Here is a 24,334-nt window from a genome sequence, read left to right on the forward strand (position 1 = left end):
AGACCTCATCCCGTCTTCCACAGCAACATCCGGCAACACGTTTCCCCGGTCGGTCTGTATTCCCACAGCGCCGCCCTTGAATCCGTTTAGCGCTTTTTATTTTTTGAGTGACAAACCTACGCGTTTTTTCTCCCTTCAAATCTGGGAGAATAAGTCTGTTAGTCATACAAGTAGACCCCCTGAGGCTCAAATGGAGGAGGTAAGGAAGCTGCAGAAGAAACTGAGGCAGATTGAGAATCTGGAGATAAAAATCAGTCTCAACGCTGAAGAGAGATTCAAGGTATACGAACGCGCATATGACCTATTTTCTGGTAGTTTTGAGGCCACGCTGATCACATATTTACAGAAGTAAATCATGAAAAAAACGAAATAGCTGCTCTGCCTGTGCTAATGTTTATTCTGCTTCACTTTCTCCACATTTTACGATCAAGCCTTCGTTCTAACTTGGCTTTAAAATTCACGGATCCCATAAGAATGACAGCGATACTACAGCGAGTATACATTTGCAAATGTATTTTAAAAATAAAGGCATTCACAACCTTAATCCACAAGACCTGCACACCAACAATGTATCTGAAAAGTCCACACACCCACTTTAGGTGTGGAAAAATAGATTCGGACAAGTTGTTTCAAAAAGTGTTCGCCATCAATGTGAACTATAACATTTACAACTCAACTGAAAGCAAAATACACTTTCATGAGGAAGGGGAAAATAACCTACACCCATGGTTGCATAATTGGGCACACCTTCTAACTGGGGATGGAGCTGTGTTTGGAAATAACCCATCACATTCAAACTCACGTCATTCAATTCCTGCTGAAGAAGCGCGAATATGATTGTTGCTGTTTGCACCATGCATCACTGCAATCTGGTGTTGAGGATCATCTATCCATCTTCTTCCGCTTATCCAGGGTTGGGTCACAGGGGCAGCAGCTTTAGGAGGGACGCCCAGATTTTCCTCTCCCCAGCCACTTCGTCCAGCTCATCCCAGGGGATCCCAAGGCGTTCCCAGGCCAGCTGAGAGACATAGGAAACTCGGAGGAAACTCATTTCGCCCGCTTGTATCCGGGATCTTGTTCTTTCGGTCACGACGCATAGCTCGTGACCATAGGTGAGGGTAGGAGCGTAGATCGACCGGTAAATTGAGAGCTTTCCCTTTTGGCTCAGCTCTCTCTTCGCTGCGATGGACCGGTACAGAGTCTGTATCACGGCCGACGCTGCACCGATCCGCCTGGCGATCTCACGCTCCATGCTCTCGCTCGTGAACAAGACCCCAAGATACTTGAAGTCCTCCACTTGGGGCAGGATCTCATCCCCGATCCGGAGAGGGCATTCCACCTTTTTCCGGCTGAGGACCATGGTCTCAGATTTGGAGGTGATGACCTTCATTCCGACCGCTTCACACTCAGCTGCGAACCGCTCCAGTGAGAGCTGGAGATCACGGCTTGAAGAAGCCAAGAGCATCACGTCGTCTGCAAAAAGCAGAGATGCAATGCTGAGGTCCCAAAACCAGACACCCTCAATGTCTCAGCTGCGCAAAGAAATTCTGTCCATAAAAGTTATGAACAGAATCGGTAACAAAGGGCAGCCTTGGCGGAGTCCAACCCTCACTGGGAACGAATCCGACTTACTGACGGAAATGCGGACCAAACTCTGGCATCGATGATACAGGGACCGAACCGCCTTTATCAGTTGGTTTGGCACCCGTACTCCTGTAGCACCCTCCACAGAACTTCCCGAGGGACACGGTCAAATGCCTTCTCCAAGTCCACAAAACACATGTGGACTGGTTGCGCCCTCGAGGATCCTGCCGAGGGTATAGAGCTGCTGGTCCACTGTTCCACGGCCAGGACGAAAACCACACTGCTCCTCCTGAATCCGAGATTTGACCTCCCGACGGACACTCCTCTCCAGCACCCCTGAATAGACCTTACCAGGGAGGCTGAGGAATATGATTCCTCTGTAGTTGGAACACACCCTTGAGTGAGGGTGTGTTGAGGATCATACCTTTTGGAAAGTTGCCAGCATGCTTGACCACTTTCCTATTGTAATGCATATCATACGAGTTACATATGTGCCCATGCAATTTTCTTGGCACCTCCTAATTGGAAGTCAGAACATAAAGCTATTCTGTTGTGTTCAGCCGACACTTTAGCACCGCTTGTTTCTTTGCAACTTTTCAAAAATGGAAGACACCATAGCGCATGTAAACATGCCTAATAAGGACTCCCCATTAAGTGTTCTGACACATCAAAAGTACAATGCGCAACTTCTTACCTTAATTGTTGAAACTATTACAATTAAGAATCAATAGGGTTGATCAGAAAAGGCTAATAAAAGTCTAAATAAACAACTGAGATAGTGGTTGCACACCCTCTTACAACTGGGCGGGGCTGCAGCTGTGTTCAGAATAAAGCGATGCCGTTCGAGCTCATGTCAAATGCACGTCAGTGCGCATCTGTGATTATTTCAAGTGCTTTCAATGAACTAAAGTTCAGCTGTTCTAGTGGGCAGCAGATTGCTGTGTGTGGCATAATTCCACATAAATCGAGATTCAAATGATGCATGACATTCATATTGTCCAAATATAATTTGAATAAGTCAAACTGGAATCATTGTATTTTATACTAACAATTAGGCATTGGAATGAATTTTCATGGGTGAGGAGGTTAATTTGTCCTATTTTTCTTCTCCAGATGAACTATCTGAAAGGCTTTTGAGTGCAGTTGCGAACCTCGCGATATGAATTTATCAGAGCAGATTTATGTGCAGCTCTTCTCCTGACACAAGTCAGCTGCCTTTTTTGTGCCTTTGTCGCGTCTTGGACAGAGTGGTCGTCAAACTCAGCACAGAGATGCTTAATGCAAAGTCACTGGCCTTAATTCAGACAAGCGCAGGTAGCTTGTTGACACTATCTTCAAGCCAGACATGTCAAATACAAACAAGCTGTGGAGGCGCTCGCTTGCGCTTGATTTACAGCCAATTTCCCTTCTCAGATCTCCAGGAAGGAGGAGCTGCGGCATAGATTGGCAGAGCTTCAGCTACAGCAGCTCTGCGGCCTGCAGCGAGCCCCCGGGAGCCCACAGGGTGACATGAAAAGAGCGGCGTAAGCAAGCCAGAGGCAGATGGAGAGAGGCGGCATTAGTCCAAACATTCAAATGGAAGCATTGCATCTTTACCTGTGTGTTTGTGTGTGTGTGGGGGGGGGGGTGCGTGCATGTGTGTGTTAGGGATTCCAAACACAGGGGAGGTCAAATGCTGCCTGCCTTTAAGAACATAAGTGAACTTTCTCCTGCTTAGTCTGTGCTACAAAAGCCTCTCAAGGAGGAGAAATGAAGGAATGTTAGTTTGTTAAATCAAACTGACTAAAAGGCACAGATGGTGTTCTTTTGATGAGCGGGGAGGGGGGGGGGGCAACAGGTAGGATGGCTCACCGACTTGTTTGGGGTCCTTTGGCTCACTTTGACTCTATCAGTGCACATTTTACATTGGAGCAAATATTTCCCAGAATGCAATGTTGACCTGAAAAGACATGGACCACCTCTTCTCTCCTTGCTACTTATTCATTCGGCCCTTGTTTTTGCACAGGGAGGACGCCCCAGAGGTCCTTTCATCACAAGCGCCCCCGGCCTCTAAGATCCTGAGGGGCCCGGAGGATGCTGGCACGGCGCCGCCTGCCACGCGGAGGGCGCCGAATGTCACGCCGGGGTCACGCCAAGGCCGAGACGCGCCAGAAGGTGGGCAGACTCAAACATGAACCGAAGGATAAATCCCACCTGAAGGTGTTGCTTTTTCTTCAGATGCAGAACTGGAAACGTGTTGGCACAAGGCAAAGTTCCGCTTGAGAATGTTGGAGGGTCACAATGACATCATTACCTGCGTGCTGGCTGTTGACAACCTGGTCATTTCTGGCAGGTAAAAAAAAAGTTTGAAGTGTGAGAGCCTATTGAAGGCTTTTTTGCATCACTCAGTGTTTGTGTATTTTGAAATTATGACATTGAGCAAGTCTGATTGCTGGCCTCACATCCCACTGCCACTTAGCCTAACTTTGAACTCTCGCTCGCTCTCTCTCTCTCTCTTTCTCTCCCCCCACACCTCAAGCCGCGATACGACGGTCAAGGTGTGGCACGTTCCCACGGCAACTGAGCACAAGAACCTGGGGGGTCACACCGCCGGGGTCACCTGCCTGTCTGCCCCTCCCGTCGAGTCCTGCACAAAGTTAGGTGAGGACGCAGTCTTGCCTTTGCGCTCGTTGGGCTTTTTAAGCCATTTTAAGGCTTTTCACGGAATTCGTTGAGTTTGCCGTTTACACTCACACGGCTCATTCTTGAAGCTTTTGGGGGCTAGAGTCTGTCCTTGGTGTTTTGTCACCTTTTGTCACCCAACTCGAGCTTGTCTGGAACAAGGCTTGGGTGTAAACGCATGCACGCACGTGCGTGCCAGTGAGTATGCACTTTGCGGCGTGTTCATTATTGAAGCATTTCATCACATCAGGTCCACAGAGACATGAGACTCTACCGTCTACTGCCTGTCTGAGAACACTTAAACTCGTACACTCCACCCGTCTGCTCCATTGCCCGGTTCCAACAGAAGCAGAAACAAAGTCGTTATTTACCGTTATGTCATCCCCTCTTGCTCTCCCTCCTTCATTGACCCCTCCTCCGCAGCTCGGTTGCTGTCGCTGTCAGATGACGAGAGGTTCGTTTTGAGTGGCTCGGCGGATTCCAACGTCAAGATCTGGACCCTGAGCATCGGTAAGCCGTAGACAAAGATGTGATCGGCTTTTAGCCATGCCGACGTCAGCGCCGTTTTTCTGGAGCAACTATTCATGTCAATCACCGAGCGTACAAGCTGCAAACGACAGTTAGGGCCTCATTGGAAAGAAGTGTATTATTAAACAAAAGGAGGATTAAAATTACAAAATTGAATTCAATTCAAGTCCCAGAAGGTTATCTTTTTTTAATATTTCGTCAGCCTATGGCACGCCCGCATGCCCGCACACTGCTCAGGATTTCCTCTTAAGCAAAAGCCAGCTCAACTGTACGCTCGCTGCTCAAAATTGCCTTTGTCTCATGACTTTGATGTGTGTGTGTGTGTGTGTGCGTGCGTGCGTGCGTGCGCATGCGTGCATGTGTGTGTGAGCAGTGGTCCGTGTTGTGGCTGGCAATTAAGCTCGTATCCCCACCTCCCCCCATTCCTCCTACACAGGCCAGTGCGTGAAGTCTATCTACACGTTCAACGCTGTGACGGCGCTCTGCTTTGTGCCCGAGGGCGACGCCTACATCGTCACTGGATCAGGTGTGTGTGTGTCTGTGTGTGTGTGCACACGCAGGTGCACGTGCGTGTGCCCGCGCACGTGTGTGTGCGTGTGTGTGTGTGTGTGTGATCCAAATTTGTGTGCAGAACTAAAAAAATCGCGGACAAATCAAGGTGCTATCAAGTTGCATCTATAAGCATGAAAATGAATGTGACGATCACCGTATTTTCCGCCCTATAAGGTGCACCTAAAAACCTAAATTTTTATCAAAAGTCAACAGTGCGCCTTATAGTCCGGTGCGCCTTATATATGGATCAATTGATGAATTTGTTGATCCATACTGGTTGTACACAGTGCTCTGCCAAAATGTTATAGTACGTTTTAGTACAACTAGTAAATTACAAGGTCGCATCGCTTCCTAACATTACGGTAACTGTAGTCAGGGGGCGTCACCGAATAGCTGATGTGCCCGCGAGGCTATTTCATTTCAAAATAGGCTGCTCCGTTAATGTTTCGAGTAAATCTACGGATCGATATAGAAGGGAAACATAGGTAGTAGTACCAATGCGTTAGATCGAACTTTAGTCAGTTCCAATCATTTTATAGGAGATCGTTTGAGAAGCGCGATTGTTTAGACTTTGAGGCTCATGGGAGATTGCGAGCTGAGGCTCATGGGTTTTTGCGGATGGCTAATGCTATAACGATAGCTACTATACGCAGCAAGCTATTTCATGTCAAAATAGGCTGCTCTGTTAATGTTTCGAGTAATTCTACGGATCGATATAGAAGGGAAACATAGGTAAGTAGTACCAATGCGTTAGATCGAACTTTAGTCAGTTCCAATCATTTTATAGGAGATCGTTTGAGAAACGCGATTGTTTACAGAGGGCTCGTTGGTTATTGGCTAGTGGGTGCACACCGCAACCCTAGTCAACCTCAGTTTGTTGCAGTATAGCTTCTATTTTATGCGCCTTATAGTCCGGTGCGCCTTATATATGGACACAGTTTTAAAATGGGCCGTTCATTGAAAGTGCGCCTTATAACCCGGTGCGCCTAATAGGGCGCAAAATACGGTACATTACACGATTACGGTCGGGGGGGGGGGGGGTCAGGTGCATCAGCGGCGACTGACAGTAATGGCCACCGCGTGACTGTCGCCAAGCGCTAACCCGGCACTCTGTCACACCCCGCTCCGCAGACGGGGGCAAGGTTCAAGCCTGGAGCTGGTGCTCTTTGGATAACTGCCAATCAATCAACGCGCACCAACAAGCGGTCACCTCCATCCAGGTAAGTGGCTCTATTGGCATCGCAACAGACCTCAAATGACCTCCGCAGTTGTCTTACATTCGAACTGACCAAAAGACAGCATGATGACATATGCTAGTGGTAATCTTGATGTCAAGAATTTTCATTTCAATGGCCATCACGTTGCTCCTCCTGGTGTGAGTAGCTCGGCCACCAGGACAAGGGAAAGCAGAGTACCGATACGGCTTTTGCTATAGGACAGTTCCGTTTAGTACCGCTGACTTGTGACAGCGGCAGAGACCAGTGTCCACTTTTGGCCATTTTACTTAATACTTTCAGGTTGTGAACTTTAAAGTGAGACACACAATATTATTCGTGGACACAGCATTGAGTGCTTTTCTTTTCTTTGACCCTCAATGCATGCAATGGATTGGTCCCATCACCTTCCGAGTCAGTCTGTCGTTTTCCAAAGCGTTTGGCTCCATCCTTTCCTGGGGGGATTTGCTAAAGGAACGCTTTATGCCCGGCTATCCGCCTTCCGCATGAGCTTATTTTTTTAAGTTGCTTGCCGAAAACATGGAAAAACATGACAACAAATGTTCCTCCCTTTCCAGTCGCGTGTTTGGAGAAAAGCCTTTGGTAAGTCTTGCCGCTGTGTCTTAGCCAAGCCCTTTTATTGCTTCAAAATGGCTTTTGTTGACATGCAAGCTGGCAAAATGTGCCGCAAGAGTTTTTTTTTTTTTTATTGATTGAAATCCGGAGCTGTTTTTGCTCAATTTGCAATCCGGCCAAGGCGTTCAAGCGTAACACCTTGTCGTCATTGTTCATCTTGGCTAGCTTAGCCACCCTTCCTAAACAACCGGGCCTCGACAACATCCGCGCGCGTCACCATGACAACCATCCGCATGCAGCGCCAGGGTCCGCTGGTGTTCAGCAGCTCCTCCGATGGAGGGGTGTCCATATGGGAGACCCGCGGTGGCGGCGAGCGAGAGCCCCTGAGGCTGCTGTGTCACTGGAGCGGTCAGGTGACGGGCTGCACGGGCGCCCTGGCCCTTAGCCCCCGGGGGGACAAAGTACTACTCGCAGACGGACGGCCGTGGATCAAGATTCTGGACTGGACCACGGGTGAGTGGGGCTCACCTCATAATGAAGAGTGAATGGAAAAAAAGAAAATTGAACCGAGCAGAAATCGACAGGAAAAACAAGAAGCGTGTTGCGAGGAAAAGTCGTAAATTCCTCCAAATGCAGTCGAGGAAAAAAAGACAAGTCAGCACACAAAAATCCAAATTGATGTGAATAAAGTTGGAATATTCAGACTGGAGAAAGTGTCATTTTGGAAGAACAAAATGAAAACAGTACAAGAAAAAAGAAAGATGAAAATAACTTTGCACTATTGACACAAATAAAATGAGAAAAGAAATCTCAGAGACTCAAGTCATTAAACTATGAGGGGTGGGGGGTAGAGCTCCGATAATGAGGGCAAGAGGACAAAGACGGTATTTTCAGGCAGACTACAACAAACATGACTTGATTGTGTTGCCGTTGGAAGTTTGCATGACATGCAATTTCCTGGTGCTTGGTTCTTTGCTAAAATGAGGAAAAATGAATGATAGTCAAGAGGAAAGCCGCAGAAGCAAGATGTCTTTCTCGTGCATCTCAGCTCATGTGTCGGATCACGTACCGCAGGGGCGCTGTCCAGACTGAACAATCACGGGAGTGTGACCGGGGTGACGGACTGCGTGCACCAGACGGGCGGTCTCCTCATCGGCTCCTGCTACGATGCGGCCGACGGCGACAGCGGCCTCAACTGTGAGTGCGTCGCTTCCAGGCACGCATCCGGCTGGCCGAGACGTTATAAACTGTTCTTGGTCTCCCTGCAGTATTTTCGCTGCCTCGCTGCCGCTACCTGGCCTCCCTGAGATGGCCGCGAGCCTCCAGAATGCTTTGCTTCGCCACCTGGACTACGGGGAGCGGTGCCCACCGCTGGGTCAGCGGCGGGCGCGACCTCGTTGTGTGGGAGCAGCTCCCCGTCACCGGGAAGCGGAGGTAGGGGAGGTGGGCACCCGCTCGATGACATTCCCTCATTTGCATCTCCTCTTTTGCCAATTCAAACTTCTCTCTCAGCATTTCGGTCGGAGATGTGTCGCTTGACACCAATTTACTACTTTCCTATTATGCTTTGGCATCTTGTGGCGGCCATGTCAGAATAGGGAAAATAACACTAATTGGTCTCTATCTTGAATATGGGGGTTACGTACTCTTGTGCCATGATTGACACCATCGTCACGAAATTAAATGCAAAAGTGGAAATGGAACCAACGGCGCATACCTTTCTTTTTGCACGTATTCCCATGTCACTTCACAAACGAATTCATTGTGTGCCGGTTGGGGACCGTTGGGAAGCGAGGAGCTCCGCACGGCCTCGCCCTACATGCCAACACACAAAAACAAGTCTGCAAAAGTGCAAAATAGTAAATTGCGCCACATCGGCGACTCACCCATATCTTCGGCGAGCTCGCGGCAGGGCAGTACTTTGGTTTCTTGCCGGATTCCCCCTCGATGGGCGTCACGGTAACGGCAAAGTGACTTGAACTAAATGCAACAGGAGCGACATCACGGTGAAGAGAGACGTTCGTTTAGAATTGCCGCCGGAGTCCGAGGGTGACACGGAAGACGACGAGACAGACGGTAAAAGCTTCTCGCAGATTTGAGTGATAATTTTAGATGACATGCATGGTGACAAATCCCTGCGGTTTCCATGTTAAAATTAGAACACCTTGAAGATGACGATGACGACGCAGGAAGAGATGAAGATGACGCGGAGCCCGCCGGTTCGTGGTTACGTTGTGTCCTCCAGTGAGGAGCTACGGCCGAGAAAGAGGAGCGAGACCGAGGCTGCATTTACATTGTGTGGCTCAAGTGGCACATGTGACCTTTTTTTTGTCTGTTGATCTCTGGGATATCTGCAAATGGATTTGCATCATCAGTCCTTGAAAAGAAGGCAAAATGGAGCATTTCAGTTCCTCTAATCCACATATGTCAGAGTCAAGGCCCGCGGGCCACATCCGGCCCGCGGGAAGGTTTTTTACGGCCCCTGGGATGATCTTGATTTATTATTAGAACCGGCCCGCAGACCGCAGCAAGCCGGCAGCCCGCAGATCTTTTACACGCACCAATACTACATTTCCCACAATGCAACGGTGACGCACCGAGCAGTAGGCTGCTTCATTTCAATATTTATTGGCACAGCAGTCGTCAGCATCACAGTAAAATTAACTTTCAGATACCCATCAAAAATCGCAAAACGGAAGGTGGACACTGAGAACCGGGGGTTTCAAACAAGGTGGGAGTCGGAGTATATGTTCACGGAGGTAGCTGGAAAACCTGTGTGTCTTCTGTGTGGAGAAAGTGTGGCGGTACTGAAAGAGTATAATCTGAGACGACATTATGAAACGAAACACGCGGACAAAAACAAGAATATGGACATGGAACAAAGGCTACAAAAGGCAGAGGAATTAAAACGAGAGTTTTTACTCAGTTCAAGTTTAAAAGTTAAAGTTTAATATTTGTTTTCACTGCATGTTACTTCTCCTTAAACAAAGTGTTGTTTTTGATTAATAGATTTTTGCACTTTATTTTATTGTATTTCAATCCAATTATATTTTAAAAATATTTCAGTTGAGTGGATGATAGAAAATTGCTATTATTGTTTTTTTCTTTGAAGTAAATTTAGCCCACTTTTGCTAAAATAGAAAATATAGGCTACTGATGGTGCCTTGAATACCGGTTTCTTTCATTTAATGTTCATGTTATGGGGATTTTTATATAAAGGAAATTTGTCTTTTGTGTCTGTTGAAAATTAAAGATTACTGACAGAGCCATAAGAAAATATTGCTTTATTTATCTGATCATATTGGAATATATTTGTTAGGTTTTCAGTAGGTTCAATTAGGTTCACTAGACTATATGCGTCATTTAAAAATTTTTCAATGAACATTCGAACAGTCCGGCCCTCGGCTTGTAGCTAAATTTTTTATTTGGCCCTCCGTCCATTTGACTTTGACACCCCTGCTCTAATCTCTCACTTGAATAGGATTACTGCAGGGCAAACACACAAATACAACACGAAAACTCTCGCAATGACCTTCTGTTGGCCGCAGCTCACGCCCAGACGCTCACTCAAAGACAAAACGGCCAACTGGATTCAACTGCCGCTCATGATGTCACTCTCGATGCCACGCCCCTTCATGGACAGTAGTCATTACATAGATACGACCTTACCACGAAACGCAGTTTATTTCTTATCATTTTTTTTTAAATGCTATTCTCAAAACCCATTGACAAAAAATGGCCGGACAAATTGATGGAATAATTGGATTCTTGTCAATGCCCACGTTTGAAAAATACCACGTCAGGCATGAGTCACGGCAACATAATTATCCTGGCATTCGGTCGCAATTTGACAATTGTGCCCTGCGTGTGTGTTTGTGAGCGATTGTATCCTCTGTAAATATTAGTTGCAATAAATCTGTCACAACCCGAATTTGCAAAAACATTTTTAACTCCGACGCCACCCGGCTCCGACGGAATTTCGGCTTATCCCAGCGCGGCGTGGGTGTGACCTATGTATATGAATGTGAATTCAATTATACTTCCATCTCTCGCCCTGGTTTGTTTTCCCTCTAAAGTGTCCGGGCAGTTTTTATAATTGATTTTTTTTCTTTATTGCTCCTTCTCCTTCCTAAGGAGCTTCGGAACAGCTTTTTGTATCATTTGTTTGCCGCGTCAAATCCGTTCGTTTTAATTTGAACCCATTTGTTAAAAACACGCGACTGAAGCAAGCCTCTCTCTGTCTCTTTGCCTCTCTCGCCGTCTCTCTCTCGCTCTGCCTCCCTCCCTCTGTCTCTCCAGCGGACTCGACGTGTCTCGGTCGCTAAGGCAACCGATGCTTTTTGTTCCCCCTTTGCGCTCGTGTCTCCACTTTTCTCCGCCTCATTCCCTCTCTCCCCTCGCCAGAGGTAGGCACCGCTTTACGTCGCGGGTGACATTTGCTTGGAATTTGGGTGGTCAAGAAGTAGTCGAGTCGGAACAAATGGTCATCGGGGAGTATTGCCCGCCGCGCGCGCGCGCACGACGTGCATGCCGTCGCCGACGATGATTGATTGGCTTGGCCGCGAAAGCGTGATGGCCAACTACTTTTTTGGCCATTGGGCGTGCGGTGCGTTAAAACTTTAAATGGCCCGCGAGAAGCGTGTATGTTTCCAATCGATTAGAGAGCCAATCCGATCACAGTGCAGATCCTGCATAGAGAGAAAATCGTGACACTCCCCCTTTGTTTTCCTCTCTTTTGCTCGTTTTGTCTCAGAGATGATAGGCCTGCCGCTGCGTGAGTGAACACAGAGAAGTGATGGAGAGATGGTAAGATGGCAAAGGGGAAAACCAGGCAACTTGTGGCCCCTCATTAACCTTTGTCTTCTCCTCCAGTTCCATCGTGCCCGTCGCACGACTGAGCGCCCTCGCCTCCCTCGTCCTAGTCGCCCTGGTGACGCAGCCCTCCACCTGTCACCGGGACGACAAGGAGCGGGTGGAGGCCCCGGCCGTCCAGCTGTCTGTCACCACCCAGGTGACGCCCACCCCGCTTTGGGCGGTGGTCTGGGGGCCCACGCAGCCGCTGGAGGATGAGACCTACCACCTCCTCTTCAGCCAGGAAACGGAGCAGCTGCGCGGGCATGGGAGTCAGCGAGAGGCCAACACCGCCGCCGCGTCCTCCGAGGACTGGCTGTACACCGACGTCAGCGCGCATCCCAAAGAGGAAGTGCCCCCGAAGTCCCGGAACCAAAAGGGGGTGGAGGACGGGGGGGCGGCGGAGGAGGCCGAGCTGGAGGAAGGTGGGTACAGCGGGGAATGACGTGCCGCATTGCCAAGAATGCTCCTGGGAATTGTCCCGTTGGTGAAAGCTGATTGTCTGCCCCCATCTGCCGACTGCATCTGGGAAGCCTGATAAAGTTGACATCAAAGATGTCGAGTAATCCGCCTGCTCGCCATGGGCCTGCTCGCCATGGGCCTGCTCGCCATGGGCCTGCTCGCCATGGGCCTGCTCCCCATGGGCCTGCTCGCCATGGGCCTGCTCGCCATGGGCCTGCTCGCCATGGGCCTGCTCGCCATGGGCCTGCTCACCTGCATGCAAAAGACGTGGGTTCAATGGCCGTTTCGGTGGGAGGCCAGACTCTTTTTGCACATCCAATTTCATAATCAGCTGCCCTCATTGATTTCTACTTCTGTTCTTGCGCAATTATGCACAGTCACGCTTGGAGAATCGTAACAGCGTGCGCGTGCATGTGTGTTACAGTGGACCCTCAGTTCTACGTCACTGTGACCATCTCCACGCTGCTCATCCTCACCGCAATCATCATCACGGCAAAACTCTGGTAGGAACTTCCTCTTATTTACAATCACGCAGCATTGGGCTAGAATAGATATTTACTACCCGCAGCCTGTCTTCTAGCGTTACGCCACAGTCATAGAAAACATGCTACAAAATCACAAGTGTGTCATACGCATGCATCATAACAAGCGCTTGAGAACGAGACAAAAATATGGATTGAAAATACTGTACTAGATATCGATTAGTGAATGTATTGCTCTGATCAACCAATTAGGGGACAGAAAAATACTGACATCAGCGCTGTGGTTCTATGCGAACAAACTTGATATGGGATCGGTTCGAGAAACAATTTCATTGCTGATAGAGGAGGAAGTGACATGAAGTCGCACAACAGATTCCTCACAACTCAAGTTGCATTATTTCAAATCGTTGGCGTTCTCCGTTTAGAATGTCGCTGGCATAGGTCATCATCAATATATCGTGTATGCTCTCAGTTGGCTTGCCAAGCAGAAAGCAGGCACGCTGAATTTGAAGCCTCCCGTTGGCGCAGGGTGGCGGCAGTTGAGCAAGCTCTTTCAAATGTCCACGTGTTTGGAGGTTCAGAAGGATCGCGTATAGTGGATTGTAGCCACCGTCCAGAGCTGCATATGTGTGTCGAGTTGTGCCATTTATGAATTTTTCAAAAATCCAAACTGCCTGTGTCATCTGATATCTTCACAACCAAATGAAATCACTCGAAAATCAATCTGCAATTTTGTTCACGGTCTGGGTTGGGATAATGTCCAAATCCAGCCCTTGAAAGGTTGCATGTTTCCCTCTGCCGATGAACGCAAATCAAATGATAGGCGAGTGCCGCTGTAGCCCGATAAAGATCCTGATCACTTCAATCAAATGTGTTGGAAAGAAACGAGGAAAACATGCAGCGGGGCGGTCAGAAGCCCTTGAGAAGATGTGGACACGCCAGGTTTGGTAGTACATGGCGGCACTGGGTTAGCACTACGGATTTTGTTATTGTTGTGTTGGGACCTCAAGAATCTGCATTAGCATTTCAAAAGTCACTGCACAGGAGAGAAAACGTTTGCAAGTATGAAGCAGAAGATGCTTGCAACATCAACATCGGAGATGATGATTTGTTTTTAGTAGCAACACTTTTTTGACAGCTTTAATCTGAGCATGTCTAAATCTATCAATACATCAGCGGCAAACAACAAAGTGAGAACCAAGTTCATATTTTTGATCGACACAACCCTCCCAAAAAAACTATCCATCCCTTTGTAGCGAACTGATTTGACTTCAGTCGACGTGTCACGTAACAACACGCTCTGCCGAGATCATAAAAACCGAACAGCTTCCTCCTTTGAGGATGACTCCGGTGGAGTTCAGTCAAATTTTGAAACACAAGGCAGCATTTTGACTGTGAACAAGCGAGGCGCCGCTGTAGTAGTCCAATGACGTTATGCAGGTGCCAACACGGCTCGATTCAAAGTTGCGGGTCCCCGACAGACGAGAGTTTTGGTTGCGTGAAGAACAAATCACCTTTCAAGCTTTTGTGAATCCAGCACCAGCAGCCAGTTTCACATTAGCATCATGAAATGTTTATAGCAGGTTGCCCTAGAGCCAAACTTTTTGCAAGGAGGGCCACATTTAATAAAGTGAAGGGGCCCGGGGCCAATAGTTTTTTCAGACATTTTTTAACTACAAAAATTTCATGCAAATACACACTGTTATAAAACAAATTTCATTGTCACAATTGTCTTTATTTTTCAAATGACAAAATAACCAAGTATAAGGCATTCAGGCAGATGTGAACAACTCTAAAAACACAAATTCTGCCTTTCATTCATATCTGAAGAGTCAGATAACATTGAACAAACTGTTTGAAATACCTTACATTTACATGAGTTTAAAATTATTTTGCCTCATGAACATTTTAAACAGGAGTTATAAGTAATGCAAATTTGTCTGTTATTATTAAAACAAGTGAGTTTTGCTCTTGTCATTTACAATATCTTTCAGAAAGTAATAGTTTGTGTCATGTTTATAACATCAACGGTATTAACATGGCCACTTCGTAATAATTAATATTAAGTAATATTTAATTTTTAGTTAATTTTGACTCACAGCCCCGCGTGAAGAATCGCTGTTTTGATGCCATTTCAGCTTGGAGCTGCTTCACTTTATCAGCGCGGTTACTCCCTGTTAGCTTGTCGTATGTGTCAGCATGTTTAGTCTACTAGTGTCTCTTTAAGAGATTCAAGATTCAAGAGTTTTTTATTCGCCATGTTTGAGCGTGCCAAACAAGGAATTTGACTTCGGTAGAAACACACCCTCTGTTCAACATTTAGGTGACTAACAACATTCAGGACATGTGAATAATGGCAGAAACAGTGTAGACAAATTCAAAAAGGTGTGAGGAGCAGGATGTTATTGCACAGTAATGTCTCTGAGACTCTATGAGTGGTGTGAGTTCATCAGAGCAACAGCCTGGGGGAAGAAGCTGTCTCTGTGTCTGCTGGTTTTGGCGTACCGAGCTCTATAACGCCGTCCGGAGGGGAGTAGTTCAAACAGACTGCAACCCGGGTGAGAAGGGTCTGTAGAGATGTTCCTTGCCCGATTCCTGGTCCTGGACAGGTACAAGTCTTGGATAGATGGGAGGTTGATTCCAATGATCTTTTCTGCAGTTCTGATTGTCCGTTGTAGTCTGTGCTTGTCTTGTTTGGAGGCCGATCCAAACCAGACAGTGATGGAGGTGCAGAGGACAGACTGGATGATGGCAGTGTAGAAGGTCTTCAGAAGCTCCCGCGGCAGGTTGAACTTCTTGAGCTGTCTCAGGAAGTACAGCCTCTGCTGGGCCTTCTTCCGGACAGAGTCTATGTGGCCAGTCCATTTCAGGTCCTGAGAGATTGTGGTTCCCAGGAACTTGAAGGTGTCTGTGGAAAGAATAGTATTACTGCGGATAGTGAGGGGTAAAAGTGGTGAAGGGTCTCGCCTGAAATCCACTGTCATCTCCACGGTCTTGAGCGGGTTCAGCTCCAGATGGTTTTGACTGCACCAGTGGACCAGCCGCTCCACCTCCTGTCTGTACGCAGTCTCATCTCCGTCCTGGATCAGTCCGATGAGAGTGGTGTCGTCTGCATACTTCAGAAGCTTCACAGGAGAGTCACCTGAGGAGAAATCATTGGTGTAGAGGGAGAAGAGCAGTGGGGAGAGGACGCACCCCTGAGGGGCTCCAGTGTTGGTGGTCCGGGTGTCAGATGTGATGCCCCCCAGCCTCACACGCTGTCTCCTGTTGGTCAGGAAGCTGGTGATCCACTGACAGGTGGAAGCAGGCACCGCAAGCTGGATAAGCTTCTGTTGGAGGATGTCAGGGGCGATGGTGTTGAACGCCGAGCTGAAGTCCACGAACAGGATCCTGGCGTACGTTCCTGGGGTGTCCAGGTGGTGCAGGATGTAGTGCAGTCCCATGTTGACCGCATCATCCACTGACCTGTTTGCCCGGTAGGCAAACTGGAGGGGGTCAAGCAGGGGGCCCGTGGCCTCCTTCAGGTGGTTCAGCACTAACCTCTCGAACGATTTCATGACCACAGATGTCAGTGCGACGGGTCTATAGTCATTCAGACCTGTGATGGCGGGCTTCTTGGCTACTGGAACGATGGTGGAGCTCTTGAAGCACGAGGGCACCTCACACAGCTCCAGAGAACGGTTGAAGATCCGTGCAAAGGTGGGCGCCAGCTGCTCAGCGCAGACTTTCAAGCAGGAAGGTGACACGCCGTCTGGGCCCGGTGCCTTCCTGGTCTTTTGTCTCCGGAACATCTGGCGCACTTCCTCCTCGCGGACCTGGAGTGCGGGCGCGGCCTCTGCAAGAGAGTGAGTGGGTGACAGCGATGATAGAGGTGTGGACAGAGCAGTTGTGGGGAGAGGTGAGTATGTAGATTGTGTTGCAGGAGGTCCCGTTGTGTGGGAGGACCGATCAAACCTGCAGTAGAACTTGTTTAGCTGGTTAGCAAGTCTTGGGCTCTCTACAGGACGGGTGGTTCGTTTCTTGTAGCCCGTGATGCTCTGCAGACCTTTCCACACCGTTGAGGGATCAGGATTGGCAGAGAGGTGTCTCTTCAGGTTCTCCCCGTAACACCTCCTGGCTTTCCTGACCTCTTGGTTCAGCGTGTTTCTGGTCTGCCTGAACAGCTCGCGGTCGCCGCTCCTGTAGGCCTCCTCCTTGACTTTGCGCAGCCTCCTGAGGTTCGGTGTAAACCAAGGTTTGTCGTTGTTGTACGTGCAGAAGGTCTTAGTCTGCACACACAGATCCTCACAAAAACTGATGTATGATGTGACAGTGTCAGTGCTTCTCAATTATTTTCTGTTACGCCCCCCCTAGCAAGAAGAAAACTATTCGCGCCCCCCCCTCCCCACCGTGACTATCCTAACTTGTCTTGTAAGTCGTAAAATGTTGCACTGTCGCAAACGTCACAGAAGTAACAATGAGAGCGCCACTGCCCCCCAAGGGGGGCGCGCCCCACTATTTGAGAAGCACTGCTTTAGGTTGGAATCCTTAAACAAGGCAACCGTCTCTTTAGAAATTAGACAAACGCAATTGCCTTGATTTTCAGCAAAGAAGTTTTGTAATTCCCATTTCTCTTGAAAGCGACGGCCCTCAATGTCAACTGTCCTCGTTTTCTTTGCAGTCGCCATGGTAGAAATGAGCGGCGATGGGTGGTGCTGCCACCCTTTGGTAATAGGAGGAATTACAGGTTCAAGTTTCATTTTTTTTTCTTTTTCAGTTTGACAGTGCAGGCGGTCCATAAATAATACATTATAAGACCGAAGCTGCGGGCCATATGAAATCTGACCGGGGGCCATATTTGGCCCGCGGGCCGGACTTTGGACATGCTTGCCCTAGACCAGGGGTGGGCAAACTTTTTGACTCGCGGGCCGAACTGGGTTCTAAATTTGGACCGGAGGGCCGGACCAGGAGCAGATGGACGTAGGCGTTGTGTGAAGTCATATAAGCGACCTGTAAAGGTCATTGCATAAAAGATCTTGGCCTTTAGTAGGTAGTAAAGCATGGATATTCCAAACAATTTTTTTGAAAACAAATGCATTTATTAACAGCACTAAAAAAATAATAATTCACAAAAAAACTGCTATCAGTGATTCTCATAAAATACGACACTGTTATTATGAATAACAATCTCCATCACTTCAGTGCCTGCAGGTCAGATTAATGAAAGATGTTTATCTTATGAGATCACATCAAACGGCAAACATTCTGACCAAATATATCATCTTGAAGAATCGGTGAAAGCATACATCCAAATAAAGTAATCAAAACAGCAACACGGTGAGGGGTATCTGAAAATCAGAGCAGAGTTTTAACTCGCAAACACCTGGTAACAGAGGTGAGGAAACGGGAAACACCTCCTTAAAGTAAGCCTTAAGAACTTTACAGGTTAAGATTAGTCGCAAATAGGTGGTGCATCAATGTCCTTGAGCATCCTGCATTGTTTGAAAATGAGAATGGTCGCTAGTTTCAATCCCTGCTATGTGTACAAATCATATTCAAAATGCATTTTTTTACAATAAACTTGAGAGCCCCCCGTTCATTTTCAGTGGGAACAGTGTTGTTGGTCTCCCTTTTTTGCTAGTGCGTCATAGTCTGGAGTAAAATTTGTTGTGGCAATTCTTAGGCGAGATCCGAGGTGTTGGTCCGTTTACCTTGATCTGTGATGGGTTGATGTTGATGTGGCTGAACGTCACGTCGCGTACGTCGAGCCAAATTGGCCACTCTTTTTTAACATTCGGCACTCACTTCTTTTTTTCGGGCCACTCATTTTAATGGAAGGATTCCAGGGGAAGGTTTGTGGGTGGCTTTAGCGCAAAACTGCATCTGAAAGCTCAGCGCGCGAATTATAAGAATGCTGTCGTCAAAGCCCACGCTCTAAATTCGGGACTGATACGAATAGAGCGAGAGTGCGCCAAGTCCGTACTACTGAGTACGTACACGCACTTGTGAGTGTGCACCGAGCTTTCTGACACGGCTTCTGGTAGTAAATGCGCAGGCGAGCGCTTCGCCATCTACTGGGAAAACGCAGTCATTGCAGGCAAAATGACCCAAAAAAAAAAAGTTTAATAATACAATTTGTTCAGGGTTGGCGGGCCGGATTAAACGGTCCCGTGGGCCGGATGTGGCCCGCGGGCCGTAGTTTGCCCACCCCTGCCCTAGAGTATTACAAATAGTCAAGAAGTCATCAAGAAGTTCTAGGAATGCACGTAAGAGGGGGCAGTCAGAAATGTGAAGGGGGTATGTTCTTTTTTTTTTTTTTTTACACATTTTTAACACCGTTAGTGTTTTCACGGCAGTTGTTAGCTGTTGTCCAGAGAAGTGGATTGCACTCTGTCAGGCCTCTACACTAAGACCTGTCCAGCTTGGGTGTCCCACCTGAAGATTAAAGCTTCTGCTGGTATTGCTCTTAGGATCACTGAGGCACGCAAACCCCCTGACCACAATAAGGTGGCAATCTCTCAGGGGAGGGGACATATAATATGAATGTTATATTAACTATTATTTGAGTTGTCGTTAATCATTAGTTATATCACGGGTCATTACGACGAGATTGGTGGAGTTTTTACTGCTTCTTACAACTCCTACCGCGCTGACTGTAACCTGACACTCCGGCTGCGTCTTGCCTCATTTGCATTCTCACAGTGATTGGATGTTTACGGAGGGGCGGGGAGTCCTGACAGCAGGCTGTGTGAGGACACACACTGCACCAACATGAGAGAAGAGAGGGGGCTGATTAACGTGTGTTTCTATCAGCGGACTTTTCACTTCTAAAAGTTTGATTCGAGGGGGCAGTACATCTGTTTGAGGGGGCGTTGCCCCCTCTTGCCCCTGCGTAGAGCCGGCCTTGGAAGTCATCTGTCTGTTTTAGGTTCAATTTGGCCTTTCCACATGTTCTTCCATCATCATTTGCTTTAATCATGGGATCCTAATTTCAATAAATCAGGAGGTGGCGTAATCTAACACGAGTCGAAGCAACCTTAAAGTCATGTTCTGTTACAGCTTCTCCATTGGAGGTTAATTGCGGCGTTCCGATACCAAAGTCTCCACGGAGCGGTTGTTGGGCCCACAGCTCCTAAGTACGTCGGTAGTGTGGCAAGCCTCGCCTTCCTTCGCAACAGCCACAAGTGCTCTTAAAACAGAGGATGCCAGAAAGGCAGCAAAACTCTTACAAAATAATTCTGAGACTTTTACGATCCGTCTATTTCGACACCCCCTTTGACTCTACGCCTCTCACTTGCCTTCCCATGGCCATTGTTTTAATGACTCCAGTGAGGGCAACTAATCCTTCCTTGCATTTGCAGCGTTAATGCGTTTGCCGACGTGAAAACGACTGCGCCGTTCTCAACAAGCTTTCTCGTTTCTCACGCTGGGCACTGAGCTGCGTTTACATCCGTAATTCTCATGTTTGATCCGCCGAATTGTTTTCATTTCTCCCCAACAGTCTTTTTCTCTTCCAGTATGCGCATGTTTGACAGATTTTAGCCTCTGCATTGCCATGTCAATCAAATCTGAAGAGGGCCTTCCCAATCGATCGTGTTAGCCAAACTTAAACTACGAGCAGGATGCTTACCGTTTTTTTCCATGTATAATGCGCAAAATTTAACTACCGTTTTTTTCCGTGTATAATGCGCCCCCATGTATAATACGCACCCTAAAAATGGCATCTTGATGCTGGAAAAAAGCCTGTACCCATGTATAATACGCACCCACTTTTTATGAATTAAAAAAAAAAAAGTTTTTTTTTTTTTTTTTTTAAGTCCCAATGATCGTCACACAAACGGTAATTTATTGTCCTAAAATCTGGGGTGCGCATTATACATGGGTACAAAAATGGGTTCTTATCCCGATATGATACGGTGGCCGCCATTACAGATGCACTTTCTTCTCTGCTGTTCACTTCAAACACGCTCCATACGAACACAATGCTCTCGTATCAGACGCTTGCTCGATCAACTGCTCGTTTGCCGTTTGTCACGATGTACCCTACACAAATCCGAAACATTTCTTCGCTATTGAGTTTGCTAGCGCATGCGCAGTGATACTGACCAGCAGAATAACATCCGGTTGTTCCCAAAGATGATCTTTTTTTTAAAATAATTTCACGTTTACGGACTTAAGTAGGAGTCAAAATTTGGGTGCGTGTTATACATGGGTACAGGCTTTTTTCCAGCATCAACATGCCATTTTTAGGGTGCGTATTATACATGGGGGCGCATTATACATGGAAAAAAACGGTAACTTTTTTGAAAATACTTTTTGGAATACAAAATTCTGGCTCTCTACGTCTTGGGACTTTGGTCCAATTGCTTTTGTGCCTGTATCCATCTTGAATACGAGCAATGTTTCCGGCAGATTTAAAATTTGACGACATCAGCATTTTTCCATCATCCAATTGGTAGCTCAGAGCAACCCACTTTTGACGTACCCAACACACATTGATACATTAAATGATCAGCATTGCTGCCGAGTGTGACATGTTTATTTTTGTTCTGTTTTGATCATGTGAGTTGCGATTCAATTCTGTACTGCTCTTGTGACAGTAAGAGTTGTGTGCTATTGGTTTTTCTTTTTTCTGTATAATAATGATAGTTGTTGAGGTATTAAGAGGTGGGTTGGGTCCACACAAGGTCACATTCTACTTTCTTCACCTCCTTCCAGTTCTGATTGCAGCTGTTCGCTGCATCCGCCGCCGCTATCTCGCGGCGTGGCCCCGCCCCTCTCTCGCACACTCCCGTGCTCGCTGGAGTCTGAGGAGAGCCAGCAGACGCTGCACAGCACCTCCTTCTCCGACCGGGAAAGGTAACGACTCGCTTAATAAAAGTGAGCAGCGTTTTTTCTCCGAGGAGCTTGCAGGCCAGGAGTGTTGTCAACTATTCAGTCTTTGGGTGGGGGGTGGGGGGGGGTACGCGCAACGATTGTGTTCAAGGGTATTTGGAGTTAACCTCAATAAAGATAACAATACAGCTGCACTCCTTCTCAGTCCCTTCGGGATGCAGCTTGAGTGCTTTCAGCTGCGCTCAACCTGGCTTCAGACTACCATTGTTTTTTTCAACACCTTTTCTTGTTTTGTCTCTTGCTGTGTCAGGATCCCGGTGGTGAACCTGTAAGGCTTCTCTTTTTCCACTTCTACGGAGCCTCCAGAATTTGTTTTTTCTTCCCGCCTGCAGCAGCATTTTTCATTTTCTCCCAAAGTGTGAAATACGTGGAGGGACCGCAGTTATTGGAGCCGCCGCAGAAGCCCCTCTACTTCCCTGAGGTCTTAAACCTAAATTCATCACGCCTCCCTCCCTCCCTTCTTTCCCCACACGTTCGGCGTAAATTTCCTGTGCACGGCTCCGAGCTGTGCCAAACGCAGAGCTGCCGTGACAAATTCACAAACAAACAATTTAATAGCTGTGCAGCATCCAAATTTCCATCTCTGCGCTTCCAGTCACACATTTACTCCATTTAATCTCCATCGCAAACCGGATATCATACGGAGGCCGCCATTACAGATGCGCAGAACGGATGCGCAAGACACGTCAGCTATATAAAGAGCGAGAGTTCAGTTCTCTACCTAAATGCGTATTACAGGTAATATTTTTTTCACAACACTTTGCCTTGTTCCTTTCGTCTCTGCTGTTCACTTCAAACACGCTCCATACGAACACAATGCTCTTGTATCCGACGCTTGCTCGATCACCTGCTCGTTTGCCGTCACAATGTACCCTACACAAATTCGAAACATTTGTTGCGGCTCCGAGTCACGACGAGGGGAAAGGTTTGGTTTCCAAGGGTGGTTTTATTCCTCTTCAACTTCTCTCCCATACAGGGCCGCCTTTTTCACATGTCCGCACGTCACTTTCCTCTTTTCATTTTAACCTAACTGATCGCGGCGGTGCATTTCTGGGCAGTCGGAGAAATCAACGCCAACAAAAAAATACATCCAGCCTAGTTAAGAAATCACCAGAAAGATCACCATGACAATTGTGAATAATAAAAAATAAATAATTATTATATATATTATTATTATAATAACAAATAATTGTGATAAATAACTGGAACATCACTCAAATATTGGTGATCCCGTTGAGAGTCTCACATATTTCTTCGCTATCGAGTTTGCTACTGCATGCGCAGTGATACTGACTGGCAGAATAACATCCGGTTGTTTCTGAAATAATTTTACGTTTACGGACTTAAGTGAGAGTCAAAATTTGGGTGTGTATTATACATGGGTACAGGCTTTTTTCCAGCATCGACATGCCATTTCTAGGGTGCGTGTTATACATGGGGGCGCATTATATATGGAAAAAAACGGTAACTTTTTTGAAAATACTTTTTGGAATACAAAATTCTGGCTCTCTACGTCTTGGGACTTTGGTCCAATTGCTTTTGTGCCTGTATCCATCTAGAATACGAGCAATGTTTCCGGCAGATTTAAGATTTGACGACATCAGCATTTTTCCATCATCCAATTGGTAGCTCAGAGCAACCCACTTTTGACGTACCCAACACACATTGATATTCCACAGGCCCATGTAACGATATATAAACTACCGTTTTTTTCCATGTATAATGCGCCCCCATGTATAATACGCTCCCTAAAAATGGCATGTTGATGCTGGAAAAAAGCCTGTACCCATGTATAATACGCACCCAATTTTAAATTTTTTTTTTTAAATTATTATTTTTTTTAAGTCTCAATGATCGTGGCAATGGGTCCCATTTTTATAGTCTTTGGTATGGTCTTAACTAGGCTGGATGTATATATTTTTTTGTTGGCGTTGATTTCTCCGACTGCCCGTGAAGGCACCACCGCGTTCAGTGCAGACATGTGAAAAAAGCGTGCGGACGTGAAAAAGGCGCCTCTGTATGGGAGAGACGTTGAAGAGGAATAAAAACACCCTTGGAAACCAAAACTTGCCCCTCGTCGTGACTCGGAGCCGCAACAAATGATTCGGATTTGTGTAGGGTACATTGTGACAGCAAACGAGCAGGTGATCGAGCAAGCGTCTGATACGAGAGCATTGCGGTCGTATGGAGCGTGTTTGAAGTGAACAGCAGAGACGAAAGGAACAAGGCAAAGTGTTGTGAAATAAAATATTACCTGTAATATGCATTTTGTTATTTGCTGATTGAAACTGCTAATTAAACTGTGAATTGAAACTAATAGGAAGAAAACTGAACTCTCGCTCTTTATATAGCTGATGTGTCTTTCGCATCCGTTCTGCGCATCGGATCCATAGTGCGCATGCGCAGTCATACTGCCTCAATATGACGTCCGGTCCGTGATGGAGATTAAAAAACAAACAATATTTGACAATAACACACCATCAAGGATTGCACCATCGCATCAAACGATGTGTCGTCAATTGTGAATTTTACTGACTAAGTGTGTTGGGC

General features: G+C 47.1%; 2 protein-coding genes across 8 annotated transcripts; both read left to right on the plus strand.

Annotated features, from left to right (window-relative positions):
• si:ch211-154o6.3 (uncharacterized protein LOC563854 homolog) lies at window positions 1-10,392 on the plus strand. Of its 7 annotated transcripts, none has more exons than XR_009716023.1 (15): window positions 10-280; window positions 913-1,112; window positions 1,199-1,376; window positions 2,998-3,107; window positions 3,590-3,738; window positions 3,784-3,916; window positions 4,103-4,224; window positions 4,669-4,755; window positions 5,210-5,299; window positions 6,457-6,545; window positions 7,415-7,628; window positions 8,190-8,312; window positions 8,384-8,558; window positions 9,109-9,191; window positions 9,275-9,331. XR_009716023.1 is itself a non-coding variant. In XM_061289464.1 (15 exons), exons 1-15 carry the CDS (start codon window positions 191-193, stop codon window positions 9,361-9,363), a joined length of 1,923 nt encoding a protein of 640 aa, XP_061145448.1. In that variant the 5' UTR covers window positions 11-190; the 3' UTR covers window positions 9,364-10,392. The 7 variants fall into 7 exon arrangements, 5 of the variants coding, with proteins under 5 accessions (XP_061145452.1, XP_061145453.1, XP_061145448.1 ...); XM_061289464.1 differs by having other exon boundaries at window positions 11-280; window positions 8,384-8,549; window positions 9,275-10,392; XM_061289466.1 differs by having other exon boundaries at window positions 12-280; window positions 3,802-3,916; window positions 8,384-8,549; window positions 9,275-10,392.
• Window positions 10,393-10,577: 185 nt separating this feature from the next.
• Window positions 10,578-22,572, plus strand: pianp (PILR alpha associated neural protein). The gene is made up of 5 exons (XM_061289478.1): window positions 10,578-11,921; window positions 11,988-12,391; window positions 12,853-12,931; window positions 21,608-21,748; window positions 22,035-22,572. The coding sequence occupies exons 1-5, from the start codon at window positions 11,911-11,913 to the stop codon at window positions 22,054-22,056; spliced, it is 657 nt and encodes a 218-aa protein (XP_061145462.1). The 5' UTR covers window positions 10,578-11,910; the 3' UTR covers window positions 22,057-22,572.
• The last annotated feature ends 1,762 nt before the right edge of the window (window positions 22,573-24,334 follow it).

Source organism: Syngnathus typhle, linkage group LG10 (genome assembly GCF_033458585.1).
Source record: "Syngnathus typhle isolate RoL2023-S1 ecotype Sweden linkage group LG10, RoL_Styp_1.0, whole genome shotgun sequence".
Taxonomy (NCBI): Eukaryota; Metazoa; Chordata; class Actinopteri; order Syngnathiformes; family Syngnathidae; genus Syngnathus; species Syngnathus typhle.